At 38.3% G+C, this 14,403-nt stretch overlaps 1 protein-coding gene across 2 annotated transcripts in view; it reads left to right on the forward strand.

Moving 5' to 3' along the window:
- Positions 1–10,683, forward strand: part of grid1a (glutamate receptor, ionotropic, delta 1a) — a 240,849-nt gene extending 230,166 nt beyond the window's left edge. For both annotated transcript variants that reach the window (XM_017309069.1, XM_008429213.2), the window contains 4 exons: positions 176–371; positions 1,493–1,659; positions 5,047–5,287; positions 9,753–10,683. In XM_017309069.1, coding sequence (XP_017164558.1) covers positions 176–371; positions 1,493–1,659; positions 5,047–5,287; positions 9,753–10,190 — 1,042 coding nt within the window. In that variant the 3' untranslated portion in view covers positions 10,191–10,683. The remainder of the gene's footprint in view (positions 1–175; positions 372–1,492; positions 1,660–5,046; positions 5,288–9,752) is intronic.
- Positions 10,684–14,403: the final 3,720 nt, after the last annotated feature.

Genomic DNA, 14,403 nt, shown 5'->3' on the forward strand with positions numbered 1-14,403 from the left:
GATCCTATCATTTAGAAGAGCTTTTTCCCTTTACGTGGATATGCAATATGCCTATATTGATAAATGTATAGCATGTGTTTTTAATTGATCTTGTTGCGGCAAGCGCCGAGGACCCAACATTGGGTCCTCTAGCGACAGAGAGGTTTAATACTTTTCTTTTTTGTCCCTAAATAAGGTCATTCCAGGACCTTTCCAAACAAGCGGACCTTGCCTACGGGACAGTGCGAGACTCAGCTGTGTACGAATATTTCCATGCTAAAGGCACCAACCCTTTGGAGCAGGACAGCACGTTTGCCGAGCTCTGGAAGGTCGTCAACAAGAACAATGGCTTTGATAACTCTGTTTCAAGTCCATCAGAGGGCATCAAAAAGGTGAGTGTTAATGGTGGCTCTTAAATCCCGGAGAACCAGCTTGTGGTGAACCATTAATCCTACAATTTAAAAAAATCTTTCCCAAAATATCTAAATCAGGACTAGGGCTTTGCCAAGAAATGCAAATGGCAATAAAAATAACAGGGCAGCTTTAGTATCATGTAATATCTCAACATGACAAAACAGATTTTTCTATGTTAAGAAAATAATGAAAATGTCTGCAAATATTTAAATAACTGAGACATTAGCAGTTAAACAATTGAACCTCTAATATAAACAAAGCAGACTGCATATGATTAGACATCTTGACTTGACTTGGTTGCATTTAGAGCAACATGATGACACAAATGTTTCCTTATGTTTTAATTCTGACTTTTAGTCGACAGTAATAACTTAAGCATGTGCAAATTTACTGTGAGTTTATCTTTAGCCCTGTGAAGACGTAGAAGCACCAGTGGGGCTGAACTCTGGCCATTTTTAAGCTGACAAAAATAGAGAATTAAAATTCAACTGTTGCTAGAAAATCCAATTTTGTGTCTTGCATTATTCTTTCAGCAGAGAATCTGGAAATAAAAAGACATTTTAACGCCGTATCCTAAGAAATCCAATAGTGTGGTTGTTATTCAACTTTGACTCGGACTCTGTTTTTATTCTTTAGAAAACTTTTAGAATATTTAGACCCAATTCTGTTTTCTACTAAAGACAACTCGGTGCACTGCCCCACTAGCAATGCAAATTGAATCAAGAAGGACAAAGTAAAAGGATGATTCTATCTTTTTTAAAACTAAACAAGGGCAATAGAGGGTAGGTGGATGTAATTAAACAACCTTGCTGATGCCCGAGTAGAATACAGTCTGGTAGGAACTAATACAAAACGTTAATTGAGTCATTAGTACTCAATGTATTGCTTTGCATTTCGTTTTCAATGACATTTAAATCTGTTCTAAATTCAGTCAGCAACTTTAAACTATGCTATTTAATGAATGAAACGATGCCTGTAGTAGCACTGGGATCCACGTCTGCGATGCTTTGCTATGAACATGATTCATAGCAATGTAAGGTAATTTCCGTGTTCCTGTTTTTTTTGCATGGGTGTTGTGGAAACCGTTTCAAACGTGCAGGCAAAGCGGGAGTCGTACGCCTTCCTGTGGGACATGGCGGTGGTGGAGTACGCTGCTCTGACAGATGACGACTGCACACTGACTATAGCAGGAAACAGCATGAGCACCAGAGGCTACGGCCTGGCCCTGCAACACGGCAGTCCGTACAGAGACCTCTTCTCTCAGAAGTATGTACTCTGGTAATCGCTTCATGCCATCCCATATCCATCCAATAACAATTAGTCTGGTAGAAAAGGCAGCGGTTTTTAATCATTCAAACAAAAGACTTTTGGCATTTTTGAAGTTATGACTATAACTACCACCTGAAATAAAAACATCACCTTTTATTGGCCGATACGCTGTGCCACACACATCTTAATTAAAAATTAGCTTATTTTTTTTTTAAACTGCAGCTTAAAATATGTGCTACTATCCAAATGATTTTAACTGAATAAAGTAATTTTATTTTCACAGAAATTACAGCATGCGGTTAATTTGCATGACTTTACGTCCACACAATGTGAACCTTGATTTATTTTGAAAATACAGCACAGAAACGTTGTCCAAGAAAATTGTTTGGATGCTTCTCTCTAACCACCGAAACAAAATACCTGATTTTAGATATGATTTATTAAACACAGGAACGCTTCATGGGAAAGTCTTTGAACAAGCAACAAGACCAGGATATTACAAAAGAAAAGAAAAAATGCAGAAGACAAACAATTTGTAGCTTATTTAGTTCATTATCATTTGGAAAATAGAAAATGCGTGGCATGAATTGTATATTGCTAATGACTGAGGTGAGATAATGAGTCAACATGATGTGAGGCTGTTCATGTTTAGGAACATGAGATGTGAATGAGATCAGAAACCATTGTAATAAATCTCCTTTATGAAGACAAGCTCTCCAACACCTGAGCCACATATGGCTCCAATCTGGAGTCATTGAAAGGTGTGGATAGAATACCAATATTACACTGAAAATCTGATTTCCTAGACCTGCCATTAATATATTTTGCACAGTATTTTTAGCTAGATCTTCTAAATACTAAATCGGGGCAACAGTGTTACTCTAATCTGTGGAATTTGATCTTAAATGTGAAGATTAATCACTGATTGAAAAGAAACTGAACGTGCCTCAACATTTAAGGTCAGGTGGATAAAACCCTGTATAATCACCTATTTATTTCGCTGTAGACAAAAGGAAACTCTGTATGGGCTCAATTATGTCATTTTGTTCAAAAAGCACAAGGCTTGTACTGTAACTTAGCAGCCATGCAGGATAGGATCTTGTTTTTACTGAATGTGAAATAAAAACTGAACTAAAAAAAAAAAAAGAAAAAAAGACTCCATTATATGTGATGGCTTCACTCAGGCAGATATAGTTATAGAAATTAGGCATATGCATGCTAGCTGTTTTCTTGAACAGCATTTGGAAGCATTTAGAGATGTGTGAGTCAATCATATTGTGGCAGAAGATCAAAAGAACACAAATAATCATCCATGTATTAAATTCTTATAAAAGCAGTCAAGCAGTGAAATGATTATTTCCTATGCATGGCTGTTTATTCGTCGGCATGGAATATTATATCTTTCAATAATAATAATAAATTAAAATGCTAATCTCTTACATACAGGTGCTTTCAATAATTTACGATGCATCTGAAAAGTTCATATTAGTAATTTTATTTAGATTCAATACACAGTGAGGTTTTCGTCATTTTCTCCTATAAAGAAACAATCCAATGATTTTTAATACAAAATGCTTAATTTAAAGTATGTTAATAGCATGTACCTGATAGACTCTTCATTGGGCTTAGGTCACACTAATTTGGTGGTCATATAAGTACCGCAATACAACGATCATTAAAGCGGTTATTGGTACGTTTTTCAGTGTGGACAGTTGCCAAGTCCTGCACTGAAATCAGCAGCTTCATAAAAATTCATCAGCAAAGGGAAACTGGGGACTGAACTGTTGTAGAGTTTACACGCGGAGACTGCTGTGCTCACTTAAAACATCACTGATCATTGAAAGCACCCACTGGAACTCCAGCCTCTGTGCCTTTCAATTCTTCCTCCATACCGTGGGAACCTTGATTTCCAAATGAAATGAAAAGATGACCGTGGTTCAGTCCAGTTTCTCCTGACCCGTTAAAATGCTTCTGGCGTTGTATCTGGCTCGCGAGTAGCTTAGCAAAAGGAAGGCGACAGGTGTAGCCCATGTCCTAGATGGGTTTGTGTGTGGTTGCCCATGAAGGACCGACTCCAGCTGCAGTTCACACTTTGTGAATTTCTAAACAGTTGCGTTTGCTTTGCTTCACAGCTCTCTAAAATCTGCAGTCATCCCCGTCCTTTTTGCACTTTCTCCACCCCCCCACTACTCAACTCTGAAGAGCCAGCTTGTATAGCAGTGACCTTTTGTAGCCCTCCATCACAGTTGGGTAGGGGAGGATGTAAAATCAGTTTTCTTTCCCAAAATAAGACCACAAGATCACATTTCTGCTTTAAGAAAAAAAAACAAGTCTAATGGTCTCAACTCTAATTAAACTGAGTTTTTATGAGCTGTGAGGCATAAACGAAATTAACAGTAATAATGTGTATTCTAATGTGTTTCACCTTTGAATTCAATCTCTGGCATAAATTAACTATTCATTTAAGTCCTAATTTAATGAAATGCACCTGTGATAATTCTCAAAGTTATTGCAGGTGTGCGATCGTATATCCTCCGATTCTACCAAGGTTTTGAACCTGAAAGCAAAATTTTATTTTATGATTTCATTATTTATGATGTATTATAAAATGACACAAAATACTCTGGATGCCGGTTAAGTGTATTTTATCGCAACATCTAATTCTGAATTAATAAATAGGAAAACTAGCAGTGTCTATATACCACTCACTTCTAAAAAGGCTTCCTAATTACAATTGAACTAAACCACTCATCTAAATTCAGCTGCACTCCAGCTGAATTTATTCCTTCTATTTTTTCATGCTCACATACATTAACTGTACAGTTTGTAAGTTTGTAGCTGTATTTAAGTGTTGGAATTCATTATCATGCAACGGCACCTCCATTCCCCCCCCACCCCCCATCTTTTTTTTTTCCCCTCAAAAACTGGGCTTTTAGATCTTGTTTAAAATCAATCATTATGTTTTGCACTCTGCTGCTGTAAACTAAAACCTGCAGTGTTTAATAGCACTTTACCGTATATGGGTTTTTAATGATCTTACAGTCAATGCAAATGGATACCATTAGTGGTGCTGCATTTTTCCTTATTAGATTTATTTAATGAGCTGTGCGATTTAATTATTGTTACATAATAATAGTGTGGTAATTGTTCTGATCTGCCCAAGAATTATTTTCTAAATTTCTTTCATGTTTTGTCCATAAGAAGTTGCTAATTATCAATTATCTGCTCTGCTATTTCAGCAATTTTACCAGCTAGCGTTTCATTCCGATCGTTGCATCTGATGGATTTGCCTGCTGTCCTGCAGCGACGCAACATGAAAACGCGCCTCTAAGGCAAAAAAGGGTCTGAAACCAATCTGTTTTTTTTTTTTCCCCCTCTCTGCAGGATTTTGGAGCTGCAGGAAAAAGGCGATCTAGACATCCTGAAACAAAAATGGTGGCCAAAGAAAGGCCGCTGTGACCTGCAGAGCCACGCAGACGCACAGCCAGAAGGACGAGCGCTGCGTCTGCACAGCTTTGCCGGCGTATTTTGTATCTTAGCCGCCGGGCTTCTGCTCGCCCTGCTGGTGGCGGCGCTGGAAACCTTGTGGAACAGCAATCACTGCCGGAGAGAGCAGCCCAAAGAGGTGACCACCGACAGCTCGTCGGGCCAAGCCCTGCTAAACCAGAACCGAGCCATGGTGGTCACCACGGGTACCCCTGCCCCACCCAGGCCTCGGTCGAGACCCAGGCCGCCGGGCCCCCCGGTCCTGCCCAGGGACGCCACTGCCACACTCTACTTTATGGATCCAGCAGGCGGTGACGCCAGCCCCGATTTAGTAGAGCTTCAGTACACCCAGTTATAATAGGTGTGCCCTTGGTGACAGTTCAGACATCAGTTTGCTCATTCCTTCTCATGTCGGGAAAGAGGCGGGGTGCTCAGGCGGGGACTTCTGAGGCTTCTCTCATGCTGGCACTTCAGAGAAATGATGATTGGTTTCACAAAATCTGTCGCTGGTGCTCATGTGGGAGAAGCTGTGAAGACAAAAGTACACATCGTATTGCTAATTCAGAACCACAAACTGAAATTGTACTCTGAGTCGATAAGCGCTTCAGTTGTGCAATAGCTCTCTTTAGCTAATCCATTCAAGTCTTAAAGCTTTAGAGCTCTGCCTTTATTTTTGCTGCTGTGAGCTGGGCAGCCCCTCCGCATGAGGCGTCCAGACAACTAAGGCTTGACATGGATCCCTAAACTAAAGTGTGAGCCTTCACCAGCCTGTTTGACTCCACAGTCTGACAATACTGGATGAAAAACACCCATTTAAGGCCCAGTCCCATGACAGAATCAGAACCAAATTAGAATGCGCTTTGATGGCAACAGGAACATGAGTTACTGCTGGTAACGTCTAGCTCAGAGTTTGCGTGCATCTCGGCTTTTATAACCACAAATTGTCATCTGAAATTCAAAAGCTGTGACATTTGCAGAATGCTAGTTGTAGTCGTTGCGTTTGTAGGCACGTTGAGGTGTTTTCACCCAACATCTTTCTTTGTTTGAAGTCCCATTCACTGTTAGGCTGAAGTTTAAGGCTGAAACATCGAACAAAGGAAAGAACCGAGAAATGAGGGATAATTAACAAAAAAAAAAATCCAATATGTTCTAAAGCTCTGTTCATAACAGCTATATCTGAACAATGTTCACGTCGACAACACTGCCTATAGGGGGTTTTGTGTTTGTTTTTTTTCCCTTTAAATATTATTGCTAGGGCTGCCAGAAACAACTTTGCCAAAATGTCCAATATTCCTCTAGGATTTGAGATTATTTTTAACATTCTTTCAAAATGATTGCATACTATATTATAAGATGCAAACAAATATTTGCAGTTTAATATGTATTAAGAAAAACCTTCAGCATAAAAATAAATTAAATAAGTCAATATTTATGGTTTCACAAAAAACCTTGAATATTCAGAATACCAAATATGAGATTCAACATAAAAAACTAAAATATGCCTTTGTTCAATCATACTTCTCTCCAAAGGAATGAGAATGAAGGTCTTTATTTTAAATACATTGGAAAAGTGAAATAGTTTGTGCAATCTGACTTTTTGTGTGTGTGTATCAGTTTAAAAATATTAGTTAAGAATCATTTTTTACCCTTTGGTTTCATTTAATTTCCATAAGGGTTGCAAAACTGTTTGTTCAAAACAGACGTATGGAAAAAACACAGAGCGACCGTCTTATTTAGGGATATCGTTCCTCAGGACAATTTCATACAGCTTATTTTTCAAACCTGCAGAGAATGAGCATATAGTATTCGAAGGATTTGGTTTGGATATCAGTTCAGATTCATTGGTGGCACCATGCACAGTGTGTAGGGACAGTGAAAGCTGTTTTAAATGAAAACTTACAAAACAATTTAAAGGGATCAGCCAAATGGTTTGACGTCACTGAAAATGCTTAATTTTTTTTTTTATACCTGACATTACTTGGACAGGAAAGGAAAAGATCCAGAGCACTAATAATCTGTGAAATGAGATGCTACTGGAGATTTTTGTCAGGATCAAAACTGGCTGTGACTCAGTTAGAGCTATAGCTTAGTTTTATGCTTTCATCCTAAAAATGATCCACTTAGCAATCTTACCTGCAAAATTCCATACCTCAAGAGCAGCAAACCTTTTTTTCGCTCCTTTACATTTACCCCATGACTGAATGTTGACCTTTTAATGACGCTTGGCAATGTTTTTGTCTCTGAGCCGATCATAGAAAAGAAAGTAGAGATACCATCCCAAGATGTCTGCAATTTTTGACATTTTTAAATGCAAAAAAGCTTTAAAGTACAACTAAATGGCACATTTCATCAGTGTTGAACCTAACTCACTCACTAGAGATTTCTCCAAGATTCAGTTAAAATAATACAAAAAGAACAGAGCATTATTCTTGAACACAAAAATCTGGGGATAATTGTAAAAACTAGTTGTGCATCTGGATCAGGGTGTGGCTGACATACTTCCATACAGTAGGAGTTTCACTAGGTTCTCCTGAAACTGGCAACATTTTTTAGAGTACGAACTGCACAAAGGGCAAAGTCCTTACAAACGACGGAGGTATTGTAAATACGGCAAAGCTGAAGATTTGCCAGCGAGACCTTTGAGCTCTGGATAGAACCAGAGATGTAGGAAGTCAGGTTTCACGTTTTTCAATTTTATAATCTTAAGGCCATTACATTTTTTAGAGGACAGACCCACCTTCTGGTATTTTAAGATCATAATGCTTGTAAAAAGCATTAGATGGGACACACAATCACAGTACAATTATGTGTTTGATTTTTTTTCCAATTGGTTACTAATCAGTGTGGACACAATCTCATCACTATTTTCTGAAAATGTCAAACTTCTTTATTTTTTTTGTGATATGACGTGATGATAGCGGAGGAGGCTGAGAGTTTTGAATAACTTAAAGAATGACCCAAATTGCCAATCTGATTGTTTTTAGTCGATTGGTCACAACAGGGCATTAGGACAGGGCAGGGGGCTGGGCAGGAGTGCACATCATCCATTATTTCATCTCATAGTCTGTCCTGTGTCTGACCGTCTTGTTTGACTTAGATGGGTGCATGAATAGGAAAAAAAAAGAAAATGAAGCATGAAAACATTTATTGGTTAATCTGTCTGTCGCATTCTTTGTTTGGCTTCATCTCCCAACTAATAGGTATTTGAAAGCCATTTTAAAAACAAAAGTTTTATATATATTTATATACATTAGAGGGGTGTGGTGAAATCTGCTGGCACAAGATCATTTAATCTCAAAACATAACGAAATTTCTTACCGAAGTTAAAATTTGTTTTGCAAACTGCTATCCATCTGCTTTCATCCCCAGATAGTAAAATATGCTTCATCCTGTACAGCCTGTTAAATGTAGGTCTAAATCTCAATTTTAAAGCAATTATTAATCTGCCTCTTTGTGTTGATTGTCTGCTAACAACTCCTTGGGCTGAACAACAACACTTATAAAACATTAATGGTTATTTTTTTGCTTGTTTTGTAGCATTTTCAGCGCTTGAATAGAGGCTGACTAAGTGAGAAAAGTTAGTCATTTGTAGTGGCTAGAGGTTTTCACAACTGGCCAACAAACGTTGCTTTGCTGCTAGATAGAGCCATATTAAAGATTCCAGTAGAAGATTGCATTTGTTCCTTTCAGTCAAAATCTGAAATTAGAAGAATGATCAAATTGGATGATTGCTGGAAAGAAATACATTTTGTCATTTTTCACAATTTCTTGTTTTCGCTAATTGGCCCTGTTGAAATTCTACCAGAAAAATCTACTTCAATGGCAGAAAGCCCAGACTAAGCAGTGAAGAGATGGAATTGAGCATAGGAAAGCAATGGCCAGGCTAAAAATAAATACCAGTCAAACCTATGAAAACTTCTTTAAAACTTTTTTATATTATTTTGCCATCTACCTTAGTATTGCTATACTGTTGTCTAGATCCCATGAGACCGACATCACGCATCATCTTGTAAGCTAGATGCATCATCACACTCCTACCAAGAAATGAATATTAAGTTACCTTATTTAAATGTTTAAATGTGTCTCTGCATTTATGTGTTGCGACCAGATGAGTCTGACTGTGGACGCGACTCGCCTCACGGTCAACCAATTATGCAAAGCAAATTAAAGCCCGATGCATTAAGCAACACATTTAAGTCCAACTCAAATTGGAGATATTTTGTGACAGTAACTGAGTTTTATTATTGAAAACTCAGAATATTGACAAAGTAAAAAAATAAAAATTAAAAATTAAAAAAAAAGCTGGAATAGACATATTTCAGTATCTCTCAAACTCGCATGGACAATGCATGTCCTTATGCTAGTAGGATAGACTGCATTACATGTATTTAGAAAATTGAAAACGAGGCCTGCTGTAACAAATCTCTTCTTTCATTCTGCATTTTCATTTCATTTCCCCTAACCCCGTCCTCTCCAACTTGGCATTTATTTATCATCCCCCTCCTAAATAACACTCCTGCTCTTTCTGTTCCAATAAATCCTCCATACATCCTTTTATTCTTCATCCACTCTTTGGCACCGCCCTCCCTTTCATCCATCTTTAGGACAAAGAGGTGAACCTGGAACAGGTCCACCAGCGTTTGAACAGCCTCCTGGACGAGGATCTCGCCCACAAGCAGCTGCCAGGTCAGTCAATCGAGATCTCCACCCTCGACATCGGCAGCATCCAGCCCAGTCAGTCTCTGGAGGCTTTGTCTGTTCGAGACTACCCATCACACCGTGGGCCCCCGCCTCTGTCTGTGACCACCTTCCTCCGGGAGAGCCACGGGGCAGGAAGGACACTGGGAGCTGCCGCTGGCAGGACCTTGCCCCTGCCGCTTAGCAGCGCCACGATGCCCTCTATCCGGTGCAAACACAGAGCACCCAATGGGGGTCTCTTCCGGCAGAGCCCAGTCAAGACACCCATGCCATTGTCCTACCAACCAGTGCCAGGAGGACCCATCCCAGAAGCCAGAGAGCCCAGCCACGGGACGTCTATTTGAGCATGATGAACGTTCACAAACACTCGAGCTCAAACAGAAGAGTCCAGAGCTAACTGGAGTGCCTACAGTACGAGGAGATATAAATAAACACTGCAAAGGATTTTTATTACAAGTCGAGACGAACACACGACAGGACTCTAAAGACTTTACTGTAGATATTTGTAAGTACAAATAAAAAGCAACATTAAAAAGTGTATTTTGAATATTCTTCACAGTTGAGTTAAAAAAAACAAAACCTAAAAGATTAGGGGGAAAAAAAAAACAAAACGACTGTTCGAATGGCTTTGTAAATTTTGTTCTCAATGAATAAAGGTGATAATTCTTTGTGGTTGTTTTCTAAGTGCCAAGTTTAAAGATGTTTTCTTTCAGATCAACATTAACTGATTGTACTGTGAGAATACATGGGGGGAAAAAAATGACATTTCACACTACAAAATACATGGGAAGAGTTGATTTTGTTTAATAAAAAAAAATAAAAACTAACACCAAATGACTAAGCTGTGTGTTTGAATAAATATCTCAAAACAGCAGTGCATCATTACAGTATCTGGGAACTGGGATTAACAGAATAATTTTGCAATTGACCTTGCATTGTATGAATCTGGAGGAAAAACCGAAATGTTTTCTGTATACTGCAAGATTTCTTTCTGAGGAAGAATCAGGCAGACTCTTCCTCTACAAGCAGCTCGATCATTTTGTTTAAGGTTGCCTTTAAATATAGAGCAGTGTATTGGAATAGTGATTACGTTATGTTGCCTCAGTCTATGGGTGTAATTTCTTCATCTATTCTGTGTGCTGAGTGGGCTTTGTCCATCATTTGAAAATGGGCTGTTCAGTTTCCAGTACACCGTTTCTACTGCTTACAGTCCCTATAAGGTGTCAGATTTCTTAAGAGGATGGACTTGTGTTGATTCCGACACACACACCTGTCGCTGCACACTGCATGCTAGCTGGTGGTAAATAAGGACAAACACACCAAGAAACGGTAAACTTACAATTTACATGTATAAATATCATGGCTGATTAATCATTAACCAACAACATTAAAATAAAACTAAAATTTAACATTTATAATTTCCTAACAGTGCTAAAGTAAAAGGGGGCATCACTTTTTTTCTGTAATGATATGACTACATTTGACAATCTTATCTTAAAACATAGCTTTAACTTCTCAAATATAACCTGGATAGTTAAATACCAATTAGAGATTCAATCAAACAGTATGAGATTTATGAACTGTATGTGTGGAGTTAAGGTACCATTTTGCTAAAGCACTTGGAATGAAAACCAAATTGAAATTAATCAAGCATGATTGCACAAAACAGTTATACCTGGTTTAATTTATTCTACATGGATTTAAATCTGGGAAACTTATTCTGGTAATTCTGGAGTCATTTGACCCATAATAATTTTACTTCTTATAAGTTTATATAATCTTAACTGTTGCATCTCAACTTCGAATAAAATCCGTCATGTCCTCTTAAGTAGTTTGTCTAAAATTTGTGTAAATGTATTGACCAATGACGAACGCACATTGGCAGAAAAGCAAACTTTCCACAGAAAAAATAAATCTGACCCAGAAAAAAGACGCATATTACATATATTTACAGGGAAAGTGCAATATTCATAATCATTTACTGAAGCCGTCGGCTATATTTACTAGTTGGAGCCAACTATCGGTGTAACAACAGAAAACAATATTAATAGCTACATTGCCAATGTTTAATGCAATCAATATCAACTAATAATCTCACTTGATGCCTTGATAATCCCTTCACATGCAGTCCAATTTGGCAAAACATTCAGCAGGAAAAAAACAAAACAAAAAAAAAAACAAATCTGTCAAGATTGAGGACAACTGTTCACACTCCCACCACTCAAAGCAGCCACACATGGGGCCAATATGAACAAAACGCAGCCTTGTGCCAGATTCAGCAGGAGGGACCCACGTGGACATGGCTAAAGCAAACAATAGCTGTGGACATGGCAGGTCTGTGTCACCATGTTTCCGTACGTGGGTGCTCGGATAAAAATGGAACAAAATGTGTCACAGAAGGCTAGAAAGTAAACTTTACAATCCAATCGAGAAATTTTCTACCCGATCTGCACCAAAGATCTGAGAAGAAAAACATCTATCCCACCGCTTGCTTTGCTTGTCTGAAAGCGGGTCACGGAGGTAACCGATGTGGCAATTTTCGCTCAGAATTGTTTACTTAAATGACTTGAATTCAAGTGAGGAAAATCTTGTCAGTATACCTCATCACTTATTTTTAGAATTCCCATTACCCGTCTTCCGAAGCGCAGCAAAGGATTGCCGAGGTCACCCACAGCTGAGAGAGTTCAGTGTTCCCTCCAGCCACCATGTACGTGACAAAGGTAGAGAGATGCTCTTTGATAAAACCGTCCTCGCAACTCTCCCGCTGACTTCTCTGACCTGCTTACTTGCACCCACGTTGAGCTTAGTGCCTGATGCCTGTTTTTAAGCCGCAAGATCTTCACTCTAATCTTGTCGACTGCCACTACAGGTATGGAATCAAAACACCTCTGTAAAGTCTGTCACTTCACACTAAAGTCACAGTTTTAACTCTTGGAAACCAGGTTCTAAACTTCAAGCTAAATGTTAAGCAAAGACAACAATTTCAACTGCATTTCTGGTTAATGTAATGACATTCTGTTTGAAGTGTAAAATTGTGCAAGTGTTTGTTGTCTCCAAGCTAACTATTTTAATTCTACCTTTAGGATCTATTTTAGTGCATTTCACACCAGAAGACTTCTGCAACTCTTAAGGTGTGAAAGAGCCCTCAAGCATGAAAGCCGTACAAGTCAGAACCGAGGACGCCTTTCAAATAAGAAAAATGTCTTTAAGAACAAAGACGAGATGTGACGGCTCTTTTTTGAGGTACTTTAGTCTTCTAGCAACTTTGAAAGTTTTTTTTTTTTTTTTTTTTTTTTTGGAAATACATTAAAAGTAACCCGATTTGACCCATCTTACTACAGATTCCTCTACAGTGTTAGTGGTACGTTATAATGTTTAGAGTGCTAAAAGGATATTGTTTCTCTATAAGACGGAGAATACCTATAACATTCTGATAAGTCAGCTTTGGACAAAGTCAAAGCTCACGATTAATATTTTTTATGAACTAAGATGTCTTATTGAAGAGTTCCTGAGAAAAAAATAAATAAAACAGATGACCAAATATGTGCCAAAAGTTAAACAAGTGAAAACACAGTTAAGGTTTAGATAGGTAGATGATTAAAAAAAAAGTTAGAAAGACCTGATAGACAACTTAAGCCAGAAAGAGCACATAATTATCAAAAGAATTAAAATATTTCCAGACTTCTTGTTCACTAAAATATTTGATAGTTGCGACCCTAATTGACATCCTAGATGGTAATAATTTGCTTGTTAGCCAACAATTTTAGCAAAAAACTAAAACTTTTCAAAAAAGTTAGCTCCACAAAAGCAAGGATAAATTACTTCCTGGATTTCCAATCAGCTCTCATTTGTCATATCCAGGTTTGCAAACTTAGATGGCATGACTTTGCTGAACTGTGCCACGGAGATAAAAACTGCAACAAGTGGTTAAAAACTTCCAGTAAGTTCTTGAGTGCATGCACTTTCACATCTTTCAACATTGTGAAGTGTGCTTCCCTGTGCAAAAGACCCTCAGAACCTTTTTTTTACATGGCAGTAGAATTTTCCAGCAGAGCCATAAAGTCTAGATAGCTGGTCTGAAAGAAAACACTGACCTTGTTCCTGCAGCGAAGATGAGTGTTGTCAGGCAGGCGATTCCTGTTTTTGCCCGCCATAAAAAGTTCGCCGTCATCTCTTTATGTCAAGACTCATCAAATTCATGGCCTTTTTCACCTCTACATCAGATGCACAATGCACACAGATCCTGCCTCCCTTCAAAGAAAATAAATCCCCCAGAGGTACTCTGATAACTTTCATCTCATTTTACTGAAGAGATCAGCTCCGAGATAAATCCTTTTCACACATCGCATAGGGCAGAGCTAAAGTGAGCACAGTGCACTCAGCACATTGAAGAAAAAAAAAAAAAGTCATAATAGACAAATTACATTGAGAAAAAGAAAAAACACACACACACACCAAGATCTACATCACTTTGTCATGTAGTGCATTAGAACAGGAACAGAGACTTTGCAATTACAAAATTTTGCCATACATGATGCGCATGAATAGTCTGTATAA

This window comes from Poecilia reticulata, linkage group LG15 (assembly GCF_000633615.1).
Source record: "Poecilia reticulata strain Guanapo linkage group LG15, Guppy_female_1.0+MT, whole genome shotgun sequence".
NCBI lineage: Eukaryota > Metazoa > Chordata > Actinopteri > Cyprinodontiformes > Poeciliidae > Poecilia > Poecilia reticulata.